The sequence below is a fragment of the Falco peregrinus genome, chromosome 19 (genome assembly GCF_023634155.1).
Source record: "Falco peregrinus isolate bFalPer1 chromosome 19, bFalPer1.pri, whole genome shotgun sequence".
NCBI lineage: Eukaryota > Metazoa > Chordata > Aves > Falconiformes > Falconidae > Falco > Falco peregrinus.
Window position 1 is genome coordinate 5,780,482 of NC_073740.1, and position 21,782 is coordinate 5,802,263.

The following is a 21,782-nucleotide window of genomic DNA, read 5'->3' on the forward strand; positions in this document are numbered from 1 at the left end:
CCTTTAGCTTGACCAATGAGGTTTTTTCCATCTTATTTTCTTCCCCCTGCTGAGGGGGGAGTGATAGAGCAGGTTGGTGGACACCAGGCATCCAGCCAAGGTCGACCCGCCACACGTCACCTGTAATAGGCATTTGGGAGATGAAGAGGTAGTGATCACCAATGGAAAAAGTAAATTTTTTGCTAAGCTGCACAATGGGATAAAAGTAACTTTTTTTCAGATGACAGTCATAACCTTACATACCAGAACATCCCTCTCTTCGATGCTGCCATCGTATTTCCATCATTTACAGTACAAGAGTTGGGAATGTACAGATGTCGCCTCATTTCCCGCATAGCTTTGCTTTGCTCCCTGACCATCGGCCATCCTGTGCACAAAGTGAGGCAGATTTCTGTGGAAAAGACAGTGTCTGGCTGTAAGTTAAAGTTGGTGTTGGCAGAAGGTGTACACAGGCTGCCGTAGCCAACCTTTGCAGTTACTGCTTAGCTTGATCCACAGCACAGCCTGGAGCTAACACGCTGTGTGGGAGCAGGGAGTTATGTCCCCCCTCCAGCAGACCAGCCTCTGAAGGGGAGCGACATCAGAAGTGTTTGTTGGTAGCAAAGGTTTTGTCTATGTCCTCTAAACCAGTACCTTCACGGTTGTAGACCGCTTCATCCCATCTTTCACTAGCACATTTCTTCACAGCCTCCTCCTTCATCCTCTCTTCTGCTTCTTCTAATTCCTTCCTCATCTCAAGTGCCAACAAACATTGGCAGTAGGTGGAAGACTCTTCTGATCTGTGTTTTGCTGCAACTTCAGCCCCCGGGTTGCCACAACAGATCGGTCAGTATTCCTGGGTTTGGATTTCCTCGTTCTGTGCAAATAATTGCACGTCTGCTCTGGTTGGCAATAAGAGCTTGTGGAACTGGGAGGGCACATGGGACAAATGGGATCTTGACTGAAGGACACAGCCAACTGCTAGTGTCTGCTGGGCTGGTGCACATGGAGATGGCCAGGAGCTGATCAACGTGGATTTTCCTGGAGGTAGTTTGAGATCATGGGAGGCCCTTGGGCAGCTGTGCAGAGGAAAACGTTAAAAGAAGCAAAGGCACCAGAAGAAGCGAAGTTTGCTGTTCTTTAATGACTGAACAAGTCTTGTTCCAGTCTGCCACAAAAAAAAAAAAAAAAAAAAAATTAGGGAGACCTCAGTCTGTACAGTTAGCAGTTGACAAGGCAATAGGATACCTCTTTCATCTGCAGGTAATGGAAGGCATTAGGTAACCCTAGCAGTGGTTGTGGGAAGTTTGCGGTCAAAACTTGACCAGGCGATGTGCACCTGAGGGCAGAACCTTGTGGCAGAGTTACTGGGCAGCTGTGTCTGGAAGCACCAGGTCCACAGTAGATGTACACAGTGAAAATCCGTCGGGGAAATCCCTCTGGGTGCAGTGGTGGGCAGCACCAGCCTTGGAACTCCCTGGCAGCTAGGCACAGTTGCAAGGAATCAGGTTACTGGTGCGCAGCATGAAGTGCAAGTTATTGTCAAACAAGCAAGCACTATGTAAAATCCATTAGTATAAAACCTCATGAAGATGTTTTAAGCTGAGTGGGTTTACTTGCAAATGCAGCTGGCTCCCAGCACCTGCACAGACAGCGGGTCTCGGCTGACGTGGTGTCTCGCTAAGCTGCGGTAACGGAGTTGTTTGCAATTATGCGACCATGCTCTCACACCAAAGGACTTGTGTGGAGTATTCCATGTATCGGGTGATGTTAAGGATGTTGGTTTTAGCAGATAAAACTACTGTCTTTTCCTCATCTTAATTTTTTTTTTCAAGCAGGGTGTTTCACTTTTGAATCAGGAGAATAAGCCCTTTGAACCGCTGTAAGATACTGTTATAACGCAGGCATCGTGAATTTGGTGTGATCCAGATGTTTTGAATCTGGTGGGGGTTTTTTCTCCTCCTTTTGTTGAAGTTTGTCTGCTTCTTCAAAGGTTCAGTCCCATAGTCCTCTTTTCTATCCAAGGATGTTGAAGATAACTTCAGGTTACTTTAGAATTCTTGTGACCTCCTGGTTAACTGAAGCCCTCGGCAGACTCCGGTGTCCCCAGTGGTCTGGTTGTCGATGTTGTTCAGAAACTTCCAGTGTTGCTCTACTTCTGGTGCGTTTCCTATGCCAGGGGTTGTACTGGTTCAGCATAGGTTTTCCCAGTATCTGCCAGCAGGTGAATTTTTACTTAATGAGACTAGAAAAAATATTTTCTTTAGCTGCTGTAGTTGTGTTCAAAGGGCACGTAGGAGCCAGAATAATCAGTCTCTGAGGTTGCTCAAGGCTAAGGCATTTGCACGCTTAGTTCCTAGGCAGCTTGGAAAATCCTAGCCTAAATGTGAATGTTCAAACAATGTATAGAAGGGTTGGATATTGTAGCAGGTTTAGTTTTAAAACATGCTCTGGAAAACTCATTCAAATTCTGAAAACTAAAATTGCCAGCTGAGCATGTGTGAGAAGCAGCAGCCTTTTTACCTGACAGATGTGACTTTTGCTATGTTTCTGTTTTCGTTCCAGCTGGCAATCCTCTTGTTCAGCAAAGTGGACAGCCGCTAATCCTTACCCAGAACCCGACCTCAGGTCTGGGCACAATGGTAACTCAGCCAGTATTACGACCTGTGCAGATCATGCAGAATGCCAATCACGTCACAAATTCTCCAGTGACCAGCCAGCCCATCTTCATAACAACCCAGGTGAGTGCCCTTGCAGCTAGGGCAGCTGAGACAGAAGGGCTAGCGCACTCATCCCTGCAAGACTCTTCTCTGTTAGGAAATAATTAGATGCTTGTTTTAGTTTTTCTTGTGCACTTCAGTGGATTGAGCTGAAATCTGTTGGGGTTTTGGTTTTTAATTTATGTAGATCTAGAACTGGCTTTGTTTGGAAATAGCTTGTGTTCCTAGTCACTTGGCAGTTGAATCTCACTTGAGAAAATTGGCCACATTCCACACCCCAGCAGGTCCCGTGGAGCTAGCACAGGTCTAACAGGGCTTCATGCTGGCTCCCACTGGTAGCCTCACCAGTAGGGCCAGGCTCCTGCTGCGGGTGGGTCTGTCTGCGCTGCGTGACTTTGACGTTGCTGAATATTGAAATACTTCGGTTTATTTTCCAGGGGAACCTGCAGGTAATTTTTTTATTAAATGTCCGCTGGCTTTTTTGCATGTTTGCTGAGACCTGGGAGATCTCTGTAGGTGCTTAGGGAAGGAGCGGTTGAGAACAGGGGCTGCATATCAGAGTGTGGAATATTGGGAAGCACCGCTAGGGTAGGGTGAGGTGCTGGCCCAGGGTGTGTGGCCTCACAGTTCAAATGATCTATAGATGATAGTAGTGTTGGGGTGGGGTTTTTTTTGTTTGTTTATTTGATTTTTGGGGTAGAAAGCTCATGTTGAAAGTGCTTCAGGTTTGCCTGGTATGGTAACGGTACTGTTTGACCGCAGGGATTTCCCGTGAGGAATGTCCGGCCTGTACAAAACACAATGAACCAAGTTGGAATTGTTCTGAACGTACAGCAAGGTCAGACAGTTAGACCCATCACCCTCGTCCCAGGTAAGGACTGGAACAAGCTAAAGTCACTGTCATGTTCCTTTTTAGAGTCCCAAGAGTTGGAGAAAAAAAAAATTATATTTGAAACCTGTATTTCACCTGCCTATCTAGTAGCTCTGAAGAAGGGGGGTTCAGCTCTGTAGTAGGTGAGATTTGTCCATATTTGTGGCTGTAATTCTGGTAATCATTTTGCAGCAGAGAGTAAGCCCTTTGATGGTAGTAACAAACCACTTTGCAGAGTAGGGGACTCCCAGCTGAAAGGAATGTCTGTCTCTTGGAGCTTCATATGATCTAGCCTCTTCAGAAAGCCTCAGCAAAGTTAATTCCAAAGTCCCAGCCCATGACCACCCCTCCCCTCTTCCTTCCTTTCAAAGTCTCCCCATGTTAGTGCTGGGAAACTCCCTGGGAACTGAGCCTCACACTGGGCATGATTTTTCTAGCACCTATTTCTGGTACGGGGTCCTGTCGTGCACCGTCAGGAAGACCAAGAACTCTTGTGTCACCAGGTGCCTGCTTTATAACAAAGCAACCATGCTAGTGATGAGCCACCTTTCACTCTCCCCAGAACACATCTCCAAAGCCTCGTATCACAAACTGATCTGCAACTGTAGGATCACCCTTGTCCTGCCGTAAGAGGCCTTCCACGGGGTTCCTTTGGGCCTAGTGACCAGGACTATGAGCCCTGTGAAACTTGGTGGGATTTATGCTTGTAAGCTACTGGGGCCTTATGGAAAATTCCATCTAAATACAGTCTTCACTCTCTCTGCATCCGTGTTCGGTTTTAGTCTGCTTGGGAAGTGAAATTCAGGTGCTGAAGTCAAAGCTTCCACTGAAATGCTGGGAATTTTGGGAGCTCAGCAGTGTCGGAAAACAGGTTGCCCTCAGTTATTACTGTGCAAGGAAGGGAGCTCAATTACTTAATCTACCTTGTTTTTCCATTTGTTTTTGAAGCCCCAGGTACCCAGTTTGTTAAACCGGCAGTTGGCGTTCCTCAGGTGTTCTCTCAAATGGCCCAGGTGAGACCAGGTACAACCATGCCGGTCCGACCCACCACCAACACTTTCACTACGGTCATTCCGGCCACGCTTACCATCAGGAGCACTGTACCACAGTCCCAGGCACAACAGCAAAGTAAGTCCACTCCCAGCACCTCCACAACTCCTACTGCATCGCAGCCAACAACACTGGGACAGTTAACTGTGCAGCAGCCAGGGCAGTCCAGTCAAGCTACTAACCCCAAATTAGGTAAGAATTGCCATGGAAAAGCAAGGGGACTCGAGTCTGTAACACTGTCTGTAATTTGATCTTCAAACGTATGGCCTAGCAGCTAAAAGGCAGAAGTTGAGTTGGAACTCCTGGGTGCTTTTTTTTTGCCTCTGCCACTGACTCACACTTCATCTCTCTTACCTGGAAAATGAGGCTAGTCCGGTTTGGTTTGAGAACTAGTTAAATTCTGCTTTGTAGAATGTTCTGACACCATCAATTAGAAGTCCCCAAAAGTGAAAAATACTATTTGTAAATCACTTGTATTGTTTGAAACGTGAAGTTAAGTAGATGACGAACACAAACTAACAGTATTGCCTTTTTATTTTTTTGTTGGCTGAATTCATGAGTGAAATGATGGCTCAAGAATAGTGACAAGCAATTTAAAAAGGGAAAAAAAAATACTTCACACAGCAAGTAGTCAGGTTATTTTTAGCTTTAAGTGACCATAATCATATACAGCTGCATTTAGAAAAGAAATACAAATGATTTTTGTGACCATCAGTGTCCTGTTTAGTTCATTGTGGCACTTGGCTCAGTATCTTGGAGTGTGATCTGGAAAGGGCAGGGAAGTTTACTTTCCCGGTCTTGCCAGCCTTCGCATTACTGGGCAGGATAATTGATGGCTTAGTAACCTTTGGTGAAGACTCAAGGTAGAAGAGCAAGAGCCAAGACCTACTAGATGGGGGTGGGATTCACACTGGATCAGATCTTACTGATTCCTTACTAGTGTTCTGGTGTTACCCGTTCCCTTGGCAGTGAGCATCGCAAGCTTTGTGACCGTAAAGAGACCTGGAGTGACCGGTGAGAACAGCAATGAGGTTGCTAAACTAGTGAATACCCTGAACACCATTCCTTCGTTAGGACAGAGCCCTGGCCCGCTGGTGGTTTCCAACAGCAGCCCTGTGCACGGTTCCCAGAGATCTAGTGTTTCAGAGTCGTCGTCGTCATCAAAAGGTACGGGCAGTGGCAGCTGTCCTCACTCAGTTGGTTCTGCTGAGAATGCAGAAGTTTTATTTTCTGGCGTGAAAAAAAAATGCTAACCTGTAACTGCTGGGATTTCCTAATAGGGATAACACTTGAAGAGCTTTGCTGTTAATTTCTTCATCTTTATCCGTACACTTTTAACCAGTGATTATATTTTGTTTGTGATTACTTCTTTGCATACGTTATTTTGCATTCAAAATTACTGGTGTGAGTTCTGCCATGTTGAGGATACACACACCTGAAATAATCTACACAAGGAGACAAAAGAATAAAATCTTTGCTTCTTTTCTTGCAAAAAATCACCTTCCTAAGGTGTTTGAGAAGTAGAGAAGTTGATTTAAGGTACATTTAATGTCATCTGTATATTCTGAGTTTCTTACTACAGCTGGAGGAGATTGGAGTCTGATGGAGAACCAAAGCATGCTATTAAAGAAAAAGGGCAGATGAGTTCAGCTCATTTATTTATTAAGTCTGATTTTGAGGCACTCCTATTCTTACTCTAGGTACTGCGGGGTATGTTTTGTCACACAGATTGTCAGAAGTTTGCATACTTTTGCCTTTTTCATGCCTCTTCCAGGCTAGTTAGCAGTTAAAAGTACGGCTCTTTCAAGTATTTCAGTATGCCAGAAAGGTTGCCTAGATTCGAAATGAAGCGTAAAGATTCTGTTTTTCTTGGTTTGTTTTGTGTTTTTCCTGTTACAGTCAGTTCTTCTCCTATTCCCACGTTTGATTTGCAAGATGGTGGCAGGAAGGTCTGCCCAAGATGTGACGCTCAGTTTCGAGTCACTGAAGCTTTAAGAGGGCATATGTGTGTAAGTAACCTTCCTAGGATGGGTGGTTAATGGATAATTGCTCGCGATTGCGGAGTGCAAGGAAGAGTTCTTCTCCCTAGATCAGGGGCTGCTGCGAAAAGGAAGGGTAGGGCTAGGAGAAGGTGAGAGGCAAAGGAGAGGCCTCTGAAAGACCTTCTAGAGCATTCCTCGCTGGAAGTAGGCGGGACCTGTTTGATGTCCTGTTGGGGCCAGGAAATGACTTTATTTTCTAATCTTACGTATCAGTAAACAAAATGGGAAATCAGATATTGACTCCGCTTTACTCTCTCCTCAAGAGTTCCCTTTCCTTTAATGGTGGTTAGTCTGTATCAGTTTAATAGTCTCTATAGTTCTTCCTAGATAGTTTAACGTGTGTGGTGGTTTTGTCTTTTGTTTTTCTTTTTTCCTTTTAGTACTGCTGCCCTGAAATGGTTGAATTCCTCAAGAAAAGAAAATCTCTAGAATCTGAACCAAATATTCAGTCTGCAAAGCCTCCGTCTCCAGAAAAAACTACAGCTGTTGCTTCACCACCCTCTTCTACTCCTATCCCTGCACTGTCCCCACCTGCTAAAGCTCCAGAGCCAAGTGAAAACGCAGTTGACTCATCCCAAAGCAAGCTCATCATGTTAGTAGATGATTTCTACTACGGCAGAGATGGTGGCAAAGTGAGCCAGCTACTGAACTTCCCCAAGGTCCCAACTTCCTTCAGGTGTCCACACTGCACCAAGAGGCTAAAGAACAACATACGGTAAGGCAATTGTGCCGCAAAAACAGTCTGCAGTGTTCTGACTACCTCTGATCTGCAGGAGGCAAAACGAGTCGTAAGCATCGGTTTCTCAGGCCCGGCAACTTTCCCGTATTGTAGCTTAAGACCAGAACTGAAGCACAAAAGGGAGAGACTTGCCTGTTGTCACACAGTTCAGTCAGGGCAAAAGTTGCAAGAAGATTGCGTGGTTAGAATAATCACATTTGTATTCTTTTTGGTTTTGTTGAGAATTTGAATTCTCAAAAAAATGAGAAGTCTCATTTGCTCTACTAGTCTTAGTAGATAATAGGAAGTAATTGTTCTTGAGCTGCTCCTCTCATCTTTATTCAGTGCTTTTTTAACAGAGGGAGAAAATATTTTTATGAAATAGTGTATTCTTCTGAGCAAGCCACTGTGGTGTTCTATTGTGATAACTGGACTACTGGTTTTTCTTCTAAGTTGAAATGTTTTGTCATTGTCAGATGAATGCCAGGCTGGGGTCAGAAGGGCTCCAAAGCAAGTAGTACAGCCTCTGTACTGCAAATTCCCCTGGAGTTAGGGGAGTGGGAAGCTGGTGGATATAAGGAGACTTCATTGGGTTTTGATGGGAAGAGCAAGAAGAAGCATCTTAGTGCATTTAAAAAAAAAATCTGGTGTAGCATTCACAGTGTTTTCAGGGTTACAGGTGCAAAATGTTTGGATTTCTCTTCACACGCTTTCTCTTCACCTCCCTAAGATTTATGAATCACATGAAGCACCACGTTGAACTGGATCAGCAGAATGGAGAGGTAGATGTCCACACCATCTGTCAGCATTGTTACAGACAGTTCCTTACTCCGTTCCAGCTACAGTGTCACTTGGAGAATGTCCATAGTCCCTATGAGTCAACAAGTAAGTTGATTTTGCTGTTGTTTAGGTTTAAGAGGGTTTCTGTCTTCGCTGTCGTCATTTAGGTTTTTAGAGGGTTTCTGTCTTGTATTAACTGCAGAGCTGTTGGGAAAGGAGTGTCCGTTCTGCCTTGCCCCTTGGTGCGTTTATTTTGTAGGCCACCAGAAAAATCCATCTAGGTTACATTTCTGGAAATTTACTGTCAGGAGTATTTTAAAGATTTAGTTCAATAATAATGTCATATAATTATATTATATACATAATAAAATATTATCAGTAGATTGACATCTGGTTTAAAATCACTTGGAAGTTTCCTCGTTAGGACATCTTGTTGTACCCACTGTTTTGTTTAAGAGACTTTTTGCTGCTTTTTGGAAACCTCTTGGAATATATTTTGTTGTCTAACCAGTTCAGAGAATTCAGAGCTAGTTTTTTTGGGTGAGTAGGTGTTTGGTTTGTTTTAAGGGACAGTTGTTACCAAAGCAACTTGTAATGGTGTTTTTAGTCCCCCAGCTTCTATGTGCTTTTTCTTTCTTTTGCAGCAAAGTGCAAGATTTGCGAATGGGCATTTGAGAGCGAGCCAATGTTTCTGCAGCACATGAAGGACACTCACAAGCCTGGGGAGATGCCCTATGTTTGTCAGGTATTAAAAGTGGTTTAGGAGCTGGACTGCACAAGTGCATACTAAAGAGTAAGAGGGTATCCAGCACTTTTCAGCAAAGCGTGTGGCTCATAGAGGTCTAAAACAGACTTGGGCCATAGAACAGCACTGTGGAGCCCATAGTTTCTTCTTTTTTTCCAGGTGTGGACTTGGAGAAGTCCAGTGGCTGTTAGGGCAGCACAAGTAGCTGAATGTTTGCTGCTAGTTCCCAGCACTCTGGCACTGGACCAGCTTGATGGACATTTGTTTAGTCCCAGGGCCTGCAGGCGAATTGCTGTGCCATTAAGAGAAGTTGTCACTGTGGAGCAAACGAGAATTATGTTGCTTGTGCAATACCTTTTCTTGACACTGTTACAGGAGATTTGTGCTTGCACCCTTTCTGAATATGTCATCTCCACCCAGGGGTCCTAACACTGTCCCTCCAAAAAGAAAAGACAGAGAAGAACTTGTAAATCCGTTTTCACATAACACGTTTGTTCCAAATTCTGCATTTTGCTTAGACCCTGAAGGAACTGCTCTTCAATCTATTCCGACTGCTTTGCCTTGACTGTCTCTCTCTTTACGTTTTTTTTTCTTACTTTCTTGGATCTGGAGCTTGAGTTGTCACTGCTTCCTCTTTATACAAGTAGTTCAAATCTGTTTCTCCAAACTACTCTGAATATATGCTGCTTGATTTGGTATCTTACAGTCGGAATAAGCTATCAGGTTCTTCAGGACCTGGTTCCTAAACTCCACTAATAATATCTTTGAGGATCTGGGCACTGCTGTTAAGACCTCTGTGTTGCAGTGGTGGATGTGAGAGAGATTCCTACGTTCTTTCACTGTTAGTTGTTTCCGTCCACTCCTGTAGGTCTGTCAGTATCGTTCCTCACTCTATTCTGAAGTGGATAGCCATTTCCGAATGATCCACGAAGACACGCGGCACCTGCTCTGCCCTTACTGTCTCAAAGTCTTTAAGAACGGCAACGCTTTCCAGCAGCACTTCATGAGGCATCAGGTACTATGTCAGGGCTGTAGTCTGTCTGTTTGAGGGGGTTCGCTCCCCACAGAGATTCAGCAGGTAGTAAGCACGTGATTAGTCGAGCGTTCACTTGGAATAAAATCAAAAAGAAAGAAAACTGGTTGAAAGAGCAGGTTTTAGTAGATGCTGTATTCACTCCGCAACAGATGCGGTTTGCATGCTGTCATTCCGGACCTTTCACAGGGATTGCGCTGAAGAGGCATTGCTCCTTTGGGGGTGGCACAGACTGTTATTACTTAACAGAAAAAAGAAAAAAAAATGGTTTGCTGGACTGTCTTTGCTTTATGTGATGATTAGCCAACAGTGGGCTCTCTGATATTCACTTGGGTTTTAAACTTTTCTGTCTCTAGGTAATAAATAAATAAACAATACTATATGCACGCAAATGAATGTCATTTTCCTAGCTCAGTGTTCTGTTTCCATATATGTTGGCTGTATTGACAGCATATTTTACGTGGGTGTAGCTGAAGTGTACTTTCAGAATATAGAAATGCAGCGCTCTCACCCAGTGCCTGAGTTGATTTACCCCCAAAGTCCTTTGCTGACTCCCGAAAGAGGCAGAGGCAAGGCAGCTTTTGAAGGAATGCTGCCCCACACACTGCTCTGCTAGTGTGCCTTGCTTGGGTTTAAACATGCTGGGTAAGACTCGTTCCATGGCGCTTCCAGGTCTGGTGTCTTTGCAGAGCCTGATGATTTTAATTAACAAACCAAACCAAACCAAGCCACCCAAGATACGGGGCTTGGTGGGGAGGGACTTTCAGATGCTAAAGAAGAACGGGGCTGCCTGTAGCTTCAGAGAGGGGAAAAGTGTATTTGGGGTTGAGGTTTTTCTTTTTAAAACAAAAACCTATGCTATGTTGTGACTTCTGTTTCTCTAAAATGAAATATATTCCATTTGCATTTGCCTTAGAAGAAGAGTGTTTATCATTGCAACAAGTGTAGACTCCAGTTCCTATTTGCCAAGGATAAAATAGAACACAAGCTGCAGCACCACAAAACTTTCCGGAAGCCCAAACAATTAGAAGGATTGAAACCTGGAACCAAGGTAAGAAATCCAAGTTAACGGCAGGCCTCTGTCCTCTGTTTCCTCAGGAAACACCCGTAGCGTCTGTTTTGGTGTGTATTTATGAAGTGCTGCAAAACTGATGTTTGCATTACCTGCATCACTTAAACCACACTTGCTGGGACAGAAGAACACTTGCACTCTGTCCGTGTTGTGTGTGCTTAGTTGATGAGATACTTCATAGAAACAGTTAGAGAGGGAGGCGAAGGTGGCACGCCAGAGGTTAAACTCTCCTAACTAAGGTATCCGAACTAGTCTGGACGCCCTCTGTAGTCATTAGGGACAAGCAGGCACTTCTGGGGCTCAAGTCGTCTGTCCTCTTTTAGGCTACTGCTGCCCTGGGTGGGATGAATCGTGTCCTAGGAGCACCTGTTTATTCTCTGCTAAGAGCCTGAAAGACTACTCCAAACAGAGGAGTCTGAATTTGGATAGATCACTTCTGCCCTTGTGTTTTAGGAGGTATGGGTGTATCTGTTTTCTGCAGGTTACAATCAGGGCATCTAGAGGACAGCCACGGACAGTGCCAATATCGTCAAATGACATGCCGCAGGGCACTGGACAGGAAACCACTCCGCTGTCATCTTCTACCGATCCCCAGCCCATCTTCCTGTACCCGCCTGTCCAGAGGAACGTCCAGAAGAGAGCGGTCAAAAAAATGTCAGAACGTTTTGCTAAATTTAAAATTCAAAAAAAAATTTATTTTTTTTTTTTTAAAGGATACGTAGTTAGCTTTTTAATGCCACGGTGATGGGTAACGTGATCCTCGGCACTGGACAGCTCTGTCTTACCGGTTGCCAAGGAAACTTTATGCCAGGAGAGTCTAGCTTCCCACAAAACCAGGATTCAGTCTTGTTAAGAAAGCCCCTTAAGGTGAAACTCTGAAATACAGAATTAGCTAGGCACTTGTATGGAAACAATGGAACTTCATCAGCATAAGGGCTTTCTGCCCACCCTGTGTCCTGCTGCCTTGTCTTCAGTATATATGTATATTTTTTTAAGTTATTATCCACTCTTAAATTGTGTACTCCTGACTACAGCAAGTGGAAAATGTTTAGCCTGGCACTGAGGCACCCTAGGAAGCTAGGGCGAAAGATGAGACTAGTTGGACTGCAGACTTCTGAAGGTTTACATGTCATTAATTTCTTCTCTGTCCTGATGCTTGTTATAACTCCAGAGATACCTGCCTGTTCAGGCGCTAACGAAAATATCCCTCTTACCTTCAGGAGCGTCTTGGGGAGGCAGACTTGTCTGGAGTGCAGCTTCGAAATCCCCGACTTCCCAAACCACTTTCCCACCTACGTGCACTGTTCGCTGTGTCGTTACAGTACCTGCTGCTCCAGAGCTTACGCCAACCACATGATCAAGTATGTGTGATTCTTTGAACGCTGCAGTAGAAATTCCTCCTCCCTGAATGCAGTAGCACCTCTGTGTCTGTCTGTCTGCACTGTAAGGAAGGGCTGTCGGGAAATTCCAGTTTGCTGTCGTGGTTTGTAGGAGGCTGGACACGTTTTCTGTATTGGTACAGACATGGGTGGTGGTTCTCAAATGAGGTGAGAAAACTGAGTGCAAGAGCTGAGGTTCTTTCCAAAGTATCAGTATCGTAGCTGACGATATGTGTACCTGCGTGCTGCTGCAGAAAAGGGTCGTTTTCAGTGCTCCTAGGATTTCTTTTGAAATTCTCAAATTTGGTAATACAAAAACTTTATAAAAAGGCAGGCAAAATGTTATTAAAACCAGGACTGGGTCTGTCTTTGTAAATGTGCTGTGTTTTGCATGGGTTTATAGCTCTTCAAATACCCAGAATAATTCTGACGTTTAATAAACTCTTTTGTCTTACAGCAACCATGTTCCCCGGAAGAGTCCAAAATACTTGGCTTTGTTTAAAAACTATACTGCCTGGTAATGGAAAACTTGTCATCTTATTTTAATCACCTGGGAATCTTATGCACATTCTTTTTCTGATCTGCCAGTTCTGTTCTTTCGTGATCTGCTTCTGAAGAAGCTCTGTTTATTTTTCACCACACAGGAAAATATGTTGAATTAAGGGCAATATGTTGAGACTCCCATTGCTTTCCAGTGGGAGTTAAATGTTTCAGGGCGGGGACACTGCCTGTGTGTACTGGAGGGTGACTTTTTCTTTTCTAATTGTTAGTGAGGGGATGTACATATACATATTTTCATATCGGAAACTAAGCTCACTTCTCTCTTTCTTTGTGTTTTTTTCCCTTTTCCTTTTTTCTTTCCAGTGGTGTAAAGCTGTCCTGTTCCTCTTGTCTCTTTGTAACATCTGAGGGTGATGCAATGGCCAAACATCTGGTCTTCAATCCATCACACGAGTTTAGTAACGTTATTTTCCGAGGTAAGAATTCGAAAAGGAGCAGAAAAGTTGCAAAAAAAATAACGTGGGGCAAAATAATATCAGTTCATAGACTCCAGGTCAAACACACCTGTGTTTAGCATCAGCTGAGCACCGGTGGGTTCCTCTGTTCCTCCCAGACATCAGTGTACCTCGGTGACACCGGGTGGGCCTTAAGCAGCTGCTGGTGCTGGGCCGTGTGCAGCGCCCAGCAGTGCCGCCTCTGCCCTTTGTTGTGAGTTACCGCAGCTTGGGAAGCTGGGTGGGCATCGCCTGCAGGGGTCCGGCCGAAGCCTGGCTTTCCTGACCCGGCTCCTCCTGTCCCTGCCAACGGGGGTGGCGGAACGGCTGCTGGTGCGGCTGCTCTGCCTGCCTGAGCGCTCTGGTCTTGGCTGCTGCTGGGGTTTGATTGGCTGGATCAGTGTTGGCTGTTCCTGCCGCATCCTGGGATGCTTGGGAGTAACAGCAGCAGGAGGCTGGTCCTCCTCCCTGAGACCCTCTTTGCTTGCACGGACTTGGTGTTTGTTTGCTAAGCTACAAATGTTTTCATTGTTTTGTTTTTCTTAACAGGGCCTACTTGGATATCACATTCCAGGTAAATCCGTTGGGTTTGGTGGGGCTTTTTTTTTTTTTTTCCCTCCCCTCCCCCCCCCCCCCCCCCCCCCCGTCGTTTGTTTTCCCTCAACAGCTTTATTTTCTGGGTTTTAAGAAGGTCCTGTGCTCTCTCCCTTCAAGGCACATTCAGCTCCAGGACAAAAGCATGAAGAACACATGCCCTACCTATTCCCTAAGTAAAGCTGCTACTGTGAAAACAAAGTCCGTGCTACCTGCGAAAGGTGACCTGGAGCCTGAACTGGCACCAGCAGCCTACAACAGACCTCTGGTCTGCCAGGAAGAGGAGTGCTTAAATATTGATGCTCAAGAAGATGAGCAGCCAACAAAAGAGCCTGAGCCTGCAAGCAAAAAGGAGCAGCTGTCAGTAAAAAAGCTGCGAGTTGTACTGTTCGCTTTGTGCTGCAACACGGAACAGGCTGCGGAGCACTTCCGAAATCCTCAGAGGCGGATCAAGCGCTGGCTACGAAGGTTTCAAGCTTTCCAAGAAGAGAACTTGGCATCCCTGTCAGAGGGCAAGTACCTCAGCCTAGAGGCTGAAGAGAAGCTAGCGGAGTGGGTCCTCACGCAGAGAGAGCAGCAGCTGCCTGTGAACGAGGAGACTCTCTTCCAGAAGGCCACCAAGATTGGCCGATCCCTCGAGGGCGGCTTCAAGATCTCCTACGAGTGGGCGGTGAGGTTCATGCTGCGGCACAACCTCAGCATGCACACGCGGAGGGCCGTGGCCCACCCTCTCCCCAAAGATGTAGAGGACAACGCCAGCTGCTTCATCGAGTTCGTGCAGCGGCAGATCCACACTCAAGACCTGCCCCTCTCCATGATCGCGGCCATCGACGAAATCTCTCTCTTCCTCGACATGGAGGTGCTGAGCAGCGACGATCGGAAGGAGAACGCCTTGCAGACGGTGGGAACTGGGGAGCCCTGGTGCGACGTTGTCCTTACGATCCTTGCTGACGGGAGCGTTCTCCCAACGCTGGTCTTCTACCGGGGTCACGTACAGCAGCCCGCCAACGTGCCGGAATCTATCATGTTGGAAGCAAAGGAGAACGGATACAGCGACGATGAAGTCATGGAGTTGTGGTCGTCCAGAGTGTGGCAGAAGCACACGGAGTGCCAGAACAGCAAGGGCATGCTCGTGCTGGACTGTCACCGAACGCACCTATCCGAGGAAGTACTTTCCTTGCTGAGTGCCTCCAGCACTCTGCCGGCTGTTGTCCCTGCCGGCTGCAGCTCCAAAATCCAACCTCTGGATGTTTGTATAAAAAGGACTGTGAAAAATTTCTTGCATAAAAAGTGGAAAGAGCAAGCCAAGGAAATGGCGGACTCCACGTGCGACTCGGACATTCTTCTCCAGCTGGTTTTGTGCTGGCTGGCAGAGGTCCTGGAGGTCATTAGTGACTCTCCTGAACTTGTGCAGCAGTCCTTCCTGGTGGCCAGCGTGCTGCCCGGGCCGGACGGCACGGCCAACTCGCCCACGCGCAACGCCGACATGCAGGAGGAGCTGATTGCCTCTCTGGAGGAGCAGCTGAAGCTGAACGAGGAGCAGCAGGAGGCGGCGGCAGCCGAGGTCCAGGATCGGACCCAGGCCGAGGAATCTGCAGACCCAGAAATCCTCCATCAGCTCTTCGAAGGCGAAAGCGAGACTGAATCATTTTATGGCTTTGAAGATGCTGATTTGGATCTGATGGAAATCTGAGCACTGCTCTGTGAATCGTGATCCTGAAAGGGTTATTTTTTAAATAAATGTTGGATGAGACCATTACACTTCCCTGTGGATTTGTGGGTTTAGGAAATTCGTAGGCGATCACTCAGATAAATAGCCATTTATGCTGTTCATTTATAAGTTTTGTGCTTTTTTAAAAGAAAAATCACTGTGTTGGTATTTTCTGAAAATATATTGTGGGTGAATATTTTTGCGTTTTCTTTACCTCACTTGTATCATAGTTTTCTGTTTTTATTGTGCAGAAATGTTTTGAATTATACATTGTCAATGTGACCATTTCTAAAGAAAGGAAAAAAAAATATGTAGCTAATGAACCAGTATATAAATCTCTTTGGTTGTCTTAACACAGGTTTTTTTTTTTTTCTTTTTTTTTAACACTTGACCCAGAGATTTAGGTTTCTGTGGAAAATTTAGGTATGAATTACTGCTCTAATGTGTGAACCTTCTATAATTGGCCATTAAGATTTGGGTTTGGTTTCGTTTTTTGTTTTGGGTTGGGTTGGGTGGGGTTTTTTTTGGTTTGGGGGGGGGTATTGGTTTGTTTTTTGTTTGTTTTTTTTTTTTTTTTCTAAGAAGAGTAATTATTTTGCTTGTGAATTTGGACGCAGGGTAAAAACACAAGCAAAAGCATTTTGCCTGTTCAGTGCCAGCGCCGCTTCTTGGGAGCCACGACACTTTGAACTGGGGTTGGACTGCGATCCGGGGTCAGGGAGTCAGGGACAGTGCCGACCCAAACCTCTCGCTTTCCCGGTGACTTTCTGACACGGTGCAGTGGTTCCTCTCCTCCACCCGGGAAACCACCTGGCACCCACCTTGCTCCAAAGAATTACTGACAGAGGGTACATGGTGGAAGAGGAAAGTCAAGTCTGTCTTGATCTTCCTGTACAGTAGATGGGAGTTAAAACTGTACGGACCATTAAACGTTGACCTTTTAACTACCAGTAGTTGATAAACCTGCTTTAACCAGTGGCATCAGACACTACGTTCCTTAGAATTAGAAATCTGGTTTAATGAAACAAACTGTGATGTGCACAAAAAAAAAAAAAAAAGAAGACCTTTGTTTTTATTTTTCACTGCCAGCTTAAATTTTTCTACAATTTGCATGTTTGAGGGTTTTTTAATTGTATGTATTATGGTATAAACGGAAAGCATTTTGACATACAGAATTCAGAAGCACCTGCACCTTTCTGTTTCCATAGAGGTTTTGTGAACCTTCCCTATTACCCAAGGAAAGCAGGAGGCAGCATGTGCAGACCTGTAAATGGTTCATCTTTAAAATGTACATAAGTGGAACATTTAATAAAACCAGGGAAATGGATTTATAAACATGTGTTTTTATTACAAACTATTTAACTCTTGTGATATCATAATGCTTAATATTGCCATGCGTCGCAGATTCCTCTGCAGGCTGGGGTCCTGCTCCGCGCCCTTCGCGGGGGGAAGACGCAGAGTCGTGTCGCATGTCCTGAAGAGTCCCAGAGATGGGACAGTAATTAAATGTGTTTACATGGCATTAACACTCAAGGCAGAGTTCTGTCCGACTGCATTTCTGCCACCCCTGCCTGCCCTTGAACTTCAGTAGGTTCAGTGGAACAGCCTACTCTTCCCCAGTGAGATTTTCTTTTTTTTTTTTTTAAATAAAAGTCTGAAAAATCATTAATAAAATCCTCTCCTGAATAAATATTTTTGCTGTTGTTTATCTTGGGTAGTAGCAAATACCACTCGATATTATTTATTAATTTATTTCATGTAAAGCGAAGAAATACCCAACTTGGCCCTCTCTGAGGTGCACGTAACGGCAGCACAGCACCCTGCCGGGAGCTGTGGGGCGATCGCCGCAGCCCTCGTGTTTGTGTGTCTGCTCCCAGCGGGCAGAGCAGTGGGATGGAAGCGGGGAGGGCTGGCTTGTTCTGATCTGTTACCAGAGAAAACGCTGAAGCAACTAAAACCCACCGCCCCTTTCATCTTTGCCCTCTGTGCTTTCAGCTGGTGCGTTGGACAGGCACTGAGCGCAGAACGTGGATGTTTGTGAGGATGTGGCGTGCGGCACCGTTAGAGACGATGTGGTTGCGTGCGCTGGAGCCCGGCCGCTCGGCAGCTGGAGGAGGCGGTACAGGAGAGCAGCAAGGAGCCAGCAGGTAGGCAAGCTTGGCACCTCCGTCTGGGAACGCTGCCTTCCCCTCCTGGCTTCACCTTCTTGTCCAGCCCATCGCACTGCCTGGCAGAGCTGCTGCAGCACTGTCTGCGCTCACCCGCACTCCCGTCCAACAGCCGAAGGCACCACGGTCCTCGCGTTCCCCAGGAGCGCCAGCGCTTGCTCAGCCAAAGCAGGAGGAACCCATCCAACTCTTCTGCTCAGCCGCATGCTGTTTGCAAATACTTCATTTCTTTTTTTTTAAACAGAAAACAACTTTAAAGATGCGTTTTCCTTCTGTCCACAGGTGGCTTTTAAAGGGTGACCGAGGCTTTTTACCCACCCAGATCAGAACTCCGAGTTGCCTGGACCACAAGCACCCACAAGGTAGACACGGCACGTGCCACACGGTAGCCCAGATTGCTGGAACACCCAAAGGATTACAGCGTGCTTCCCGTTACGGCCGGCAGGTTGTTCTTTTAACTAGGGCAAATCGTGAAGCAACTTGCACAAAACGTGCCAACCTGCAACCAAAACCTTCGCTGGAGACGCGGGGGAAAGCGAGCACTGTCCCCATCCTGGCGGCGGGGAGCACCGTGACCCAGCTGACACACACCCGATCGATCCGGTAAAGGGACTGCCGAGGCCGGTGCATTTACACATCTAACAGAGTACGGTACCTACCAGAACCCCAGGCAAGAAAACAACAAAAGCTTTTTTTTTTTTGCCTTTTTTTTTTTTTTGCTGCTCTTCTCCAGCAAAACTAAAGCCTTGCAGCTGTTAGTAACCTTCACTACCTGAAACTAGGACTAGACTTCCTGAAATCAGTATTTTTGGGGCATCCCACAAACTCCATCCCACCCATAGTACAAACACACAGGCTTGTCTTAACAGGTTTATTTTGTTTCCAAAACAAGTCAGATCAGGACTTCAAAAGGAGTAACAGATTTACAGCATGTATAAAGGGTGATAACGTGGACACACCATCCTGGAGCAGCCCTTCGGAGATCACTCAAAGCCACTGCAAAGGAGATATTTACATAGGTCAGGATACTACACAAAACCTGGGTGCGCTCAACATCTGCACTAACAAAAATCACCGTTTTCACTTTTATCAGGTGCTGCCTGTCAGTGATGCTTGTCCTGAGGAAGCACAAAGGCAGCAAAGCAGGCTCTACACCCACAAAAAACTCTCCCATGCCCGAAGAACTCACACCGATGCCTTCAGGGCTCGGCCGTAAAAGGGAGAGCGGCCAGGCAGACAGTGGAGCCCGAAGCTGCCTCCCAGAGCGTGAGGAATCTGGGAGCAGCAGGGATCAAGGAGACTACTGAGGCACGTGGCAGGGACATTCTCCTGCAACGGCTGCACATCACCCAGCTCTCATTAACCACTTTATTTTGTGCCTTCAGGATCTGCCAGACTGCCAGCTCGCAGGCCAAGAGCTCAAAGCGTGGGTAACCCAGCGAGCATTACCTGACAAGGTGTGCAATGTCCCAGTTGGCTTCCAGGGTCAATGGTCCTTCCACCTCCACGCCTTTCTCTGTTGCAATAGCTACTTCGTACTGAGGACAAAAAAACATTGAAAGTTCTCAATAAAGCCCAAATTCCAGACCTGAGTTTAGGATGGGCCCTGTGAAAGCTCTAATCAGTAAGTCAGTAATTACAGCCGTCCTTTAAACGGGTTTGTTTTAACGTGGCTTTGCATTCAGTAACATTTTCCTCGGTGGACAAGCAGAGGTAGTTGACAGTAGACAGAAAGGCTCCCAAAGCTAAAAGGTTGCAGCCTCTGGATGCTACAGCTGCGGAGACGGGAGAAGCATCATCAGATCTCAGAAAACACCAGAGATGAGCTTTGCTCAGACTCAGAGTGCTCTTCTGAGGCGCAGGGCACCAGGGGAGGCTGGCTCTGGAGGACAGCTTCGCTAACACGATCTCTTACTACACCCCCTCTGCCAACTCAGGAGTTACTGCAAGGTTCCCTGTGACCAGAGGCGACCCTGGGTGAAGACTGGACCAGCAGCCCGCAGCGCGCACAGGCGTGGCAGGGCACAGCTGGGCACTTACTCTGTTGAATGATCGGGCATCTCTGTAATACAAGATTTTCATGCAACGCTCAATCAAGTCACGGGCCTCCTCCTTCGTCAGGCTGGATTTCTTCTCTAAGACTTCTCTCATCAGGGGCTAGGGGGAAAAAAAAAAAAAACAAACCAAAACAAACCCACAAGCCTGACAGCTCAGTCACCCAGCACTGAGGCTGCTTTAGCAGCTGAGCAGAGCAAGAGCGTACTCTACCTGAGCAAGGTACGCTCCGTAACCTGTAGCAAGCGTAGGGGCTTCATAGGCCACGCCAAGCATGTCCACGTAACCTAGGAAGCTGAAGGGACAGATCTGTGAGTGTGCTGGCTGTGCCGGAGAGCAACCTGACTTCTGAGCGGCTACACGTAGCCAGAGAACCTCCCAAACCCCATGCCATGAGAGGCAGCCCTGGGGAAGGACACACTATAACCACCACCTGCTCCACGCCGCTCGTCCTTGCTCACCTCTCGCCATTGTAGTACCCTCCGATGATGACGGTGTTCCAGAGCGGATTTATCTTGGACCTCCGGTTGTACATGACCCTCGTCAGCCACGAATGAATGGCTTTCGGGCTGTAACTGTGGCCATCTCCCAACAGCTCCTCATCGATTCTAATTTGGGTAGAAATTTCATCCAACTAAGAAAAGCCAGAAACCACCCAGAAAGGACAGCAGCATCCCCTGCTGCACCACACAGAGCACCCTCCCGCGAGCTCCCCGCGGGCTGTGTCCAAGCAAGACCTTCCCTACAAGAGGCGAAACAGCCAAAGGCCACAAAGAGCAACTGAAACTGCTCTCCACAGCGCTCAGCGGAGGATTTGGAAAAGACACTTGTACCAAAGGGATTGCCAGCGGACAAAGGGGATTTCAGCCCAGTCCTGTCCCTGCTCAGTAAACGCATTTAATTATGTTTCAGCCCTTTAAGGACTGGGGAAAGGGCAGCACGGCGCCAGCCACAGCAGGGTGGGGGCTGGCCCGGCCCGAGCAGGGCCGCAGGAGCCGCAGCCGGCCGGGGTGAGAGCACTTACACCATCTGGTCGATGATCTGCTTGAGGTACTGGAAATCGGCGTAGTCACCGGACGCACCCAGCATGGTGGTGTCATTCACCTTGAGGAGCCTGGAGATGCTGCGGAAGCGGGCCAGGGAGCCGTAGGAGCCCATCATGTCCGCGGCGATGATCACGCCCCCGTCGAACTTCACTCCCAGCACCGAGGTGCCCGTCACCATGGGGCTCCTGCAGGCCCAAAGGTCAGCGCGGCCGCGGCCTCCCCCAGGCCCTCAGCCCTCGCCCCCCCCGGGCCTCCCCCAGCCCCAAATTCCCCGCCCCAGCGCTCCCCCTGCTCCCACCTCTGCTCCTCCCCGGCTCCCCAGACCCACAGCCCAGCCCCTCGGAGGCCACCCCAGCGCCCCCAGCCCCCTCGCCCCCCGCCGGCCCCACACACTCACAGCGTCCGGCCGGCGGCGGAGCCGGGCGCGCCGGGAATGTACGTCTGCCCCGGGGCCGGGCCCCCGGCCCAGAACGGCGGCGGCGCCCGCGCTCCCCCGACCTCCATCTTAGTCACGGTGCGGCCCGCGCTGCGCAGGCGCTTCGGGGGCGCGGCCCCTCCCGGCCGCCGTAGGCCCAGGCGAGGCGGGGCGCCGCCATCTTGGGTGCGGCCAGGGCCCGCTGGGAGGGTTGGGCGCAGGCGCCATCTTGGGTGTGGCGAAACTCGCCCCTTGGGGCCGAGGGCTCGTTCCGCCGCTGGTCCCCGCGCTGTCCCCGCAAGACAGGGGGCCGCATGGGCCCCTCGAGGGCGCGGGCGGGCGGGCAGGGGCGGGCGAGGCTGTTCACGCAGGGGCCGCCGCCCTGGCCGCAGCTCCCTCCCCAAGATGG

The 21,782-nt window shown here is 47.7% G+C and overlaps 2 protein-coding genes across 12 annotated transcripts in view; one reads left to right on the top strand and one right to left on the bottom strand.

Moving 5' to 3' along the window:
- POGZ (pogo transposable element derived with ZNF domain) overlaps positions 1–17,016 on the top strand; it is a 37,299-nt gene extending 20,283 nt beyond the window's left edge. For 7 of the 11 annotated variants that reach the window (XM_027796521.2, XM_055792028.1, XM_005244295.4 and 4 more), the window contains 16 exons: positions 2,545–2,720; positions 3,462–3,570; positions 4,519–4,812; positions 5,590–5,787; positions 6,520–6,629; positions 7,043–7,377; positions 8,111–8,265; positions 8,805–8,905; positions 9,774–9,920; positions 10,855–10,989; positions 11,492–11,664; positions 12,231–12,371; positions 12,847–12,906; positions 13,254–13,366; positions 13,934–13,958; positions 14,099–17,016. In XM_027796521.2, coding sequence (XP_027652322.1) covers positions 2,545–2,720; positions 3,462–3,570; positions 4,519–4,812; positions 5,590–5,787; positions 6,520–6,629; positions 7,043–7,377; positions 8,111–8,265; positions 8,805–8,905; positions 9,774–9,920; positions 10,855–10,989; positions 11,492–11,664; positions 12,231–12,371; positions 12,847–12,906; positions 13,254–13,366; positions 13,934–13,958; positions 14,099–15,671 — 3,845 coding nt within the window. In that variant the 3' untranslated portion in view covers positions 15,672–17,016. Of the gene's footprint in view, positions 1–9; positions 2,204–2,544; positions 2,721–3,461; positions 3,571–4,518; positions 4,813–5,589; positions 5,788–6,519; positions 6,630–7,042; positions 7,378–8,110; positions 8,266–8,804; positions 8,906–9,773; positions 9,921–10,854; positions 10,990–11,491; positions 11,665–12,230; positions 12,372–12,846; positions 12,907–13,253; positions 13,367–13,933; positions 13,959–14,098 lie in introns of those variants that run through there. The other 4 variants (XM_055792032.1, XM_013304793.3, XM_027796520.2 and 1 more) reach the window with 4 other exon arrangements.
- Positions 17,017–18,714: 1,698 nt separating this feature from the next.
- On the bottom strand, positions 18,715–21,494 carry PSMB4 (proteasome 20S subunit beta 4). The gene is made up of 7 exons (XM_055792426.1): positions 21,356–21,494; positions 20,937–21,143; positions 20,374–20,520; positions 20,126–20,207; positions 19,898–20,014; positions 19,307–19,395; positions 18,715–18,853 (listed from the first exon to the last, which is right to left on the bottom strand). The coding sequence occupies exons 1-7, from the start codon at positions 21,460–21,462 to the stop codon at positions 18,841–18,843; spliced, it is 762 nt and encodes a 253-aa protein (XP_055648401.1). The 5' UTR covers positions 21,463–21,494; the 3' UTR covers positions 18,715–18,840.
- Positions 21,495–21,782: the final 288 nt, after the last annotated feature.

What these genes read in the sequence shown, in the direction of transcription:
- PSMB4 (XM_055792426.1), bottom strand. Translation starts at nt 21,462, where the DNA reads ATGGAGGTCGGGGGAGCGCGGGCGCCGCCGCCGTTCTGGGCCGGGGGC. An exon ending in CAGATCATCGACCAGATGGT is followed by an intron (nt 20,521 to 20,936) that starts GTAAGTGCTCTC and finishes TACCCAAATTAG; the next exon opens with AATCGATGAGGAGCTGTTGG. An exon ending in ACGGAGCGTACCTTGCTCAG is followed by an intron (nt 20,015 to 20,125) that starts GTAGAGTACGCT and finishes TTTTCCCCCTAG; the next exon opens with CCCCTGATGAGAGAAGTCTT.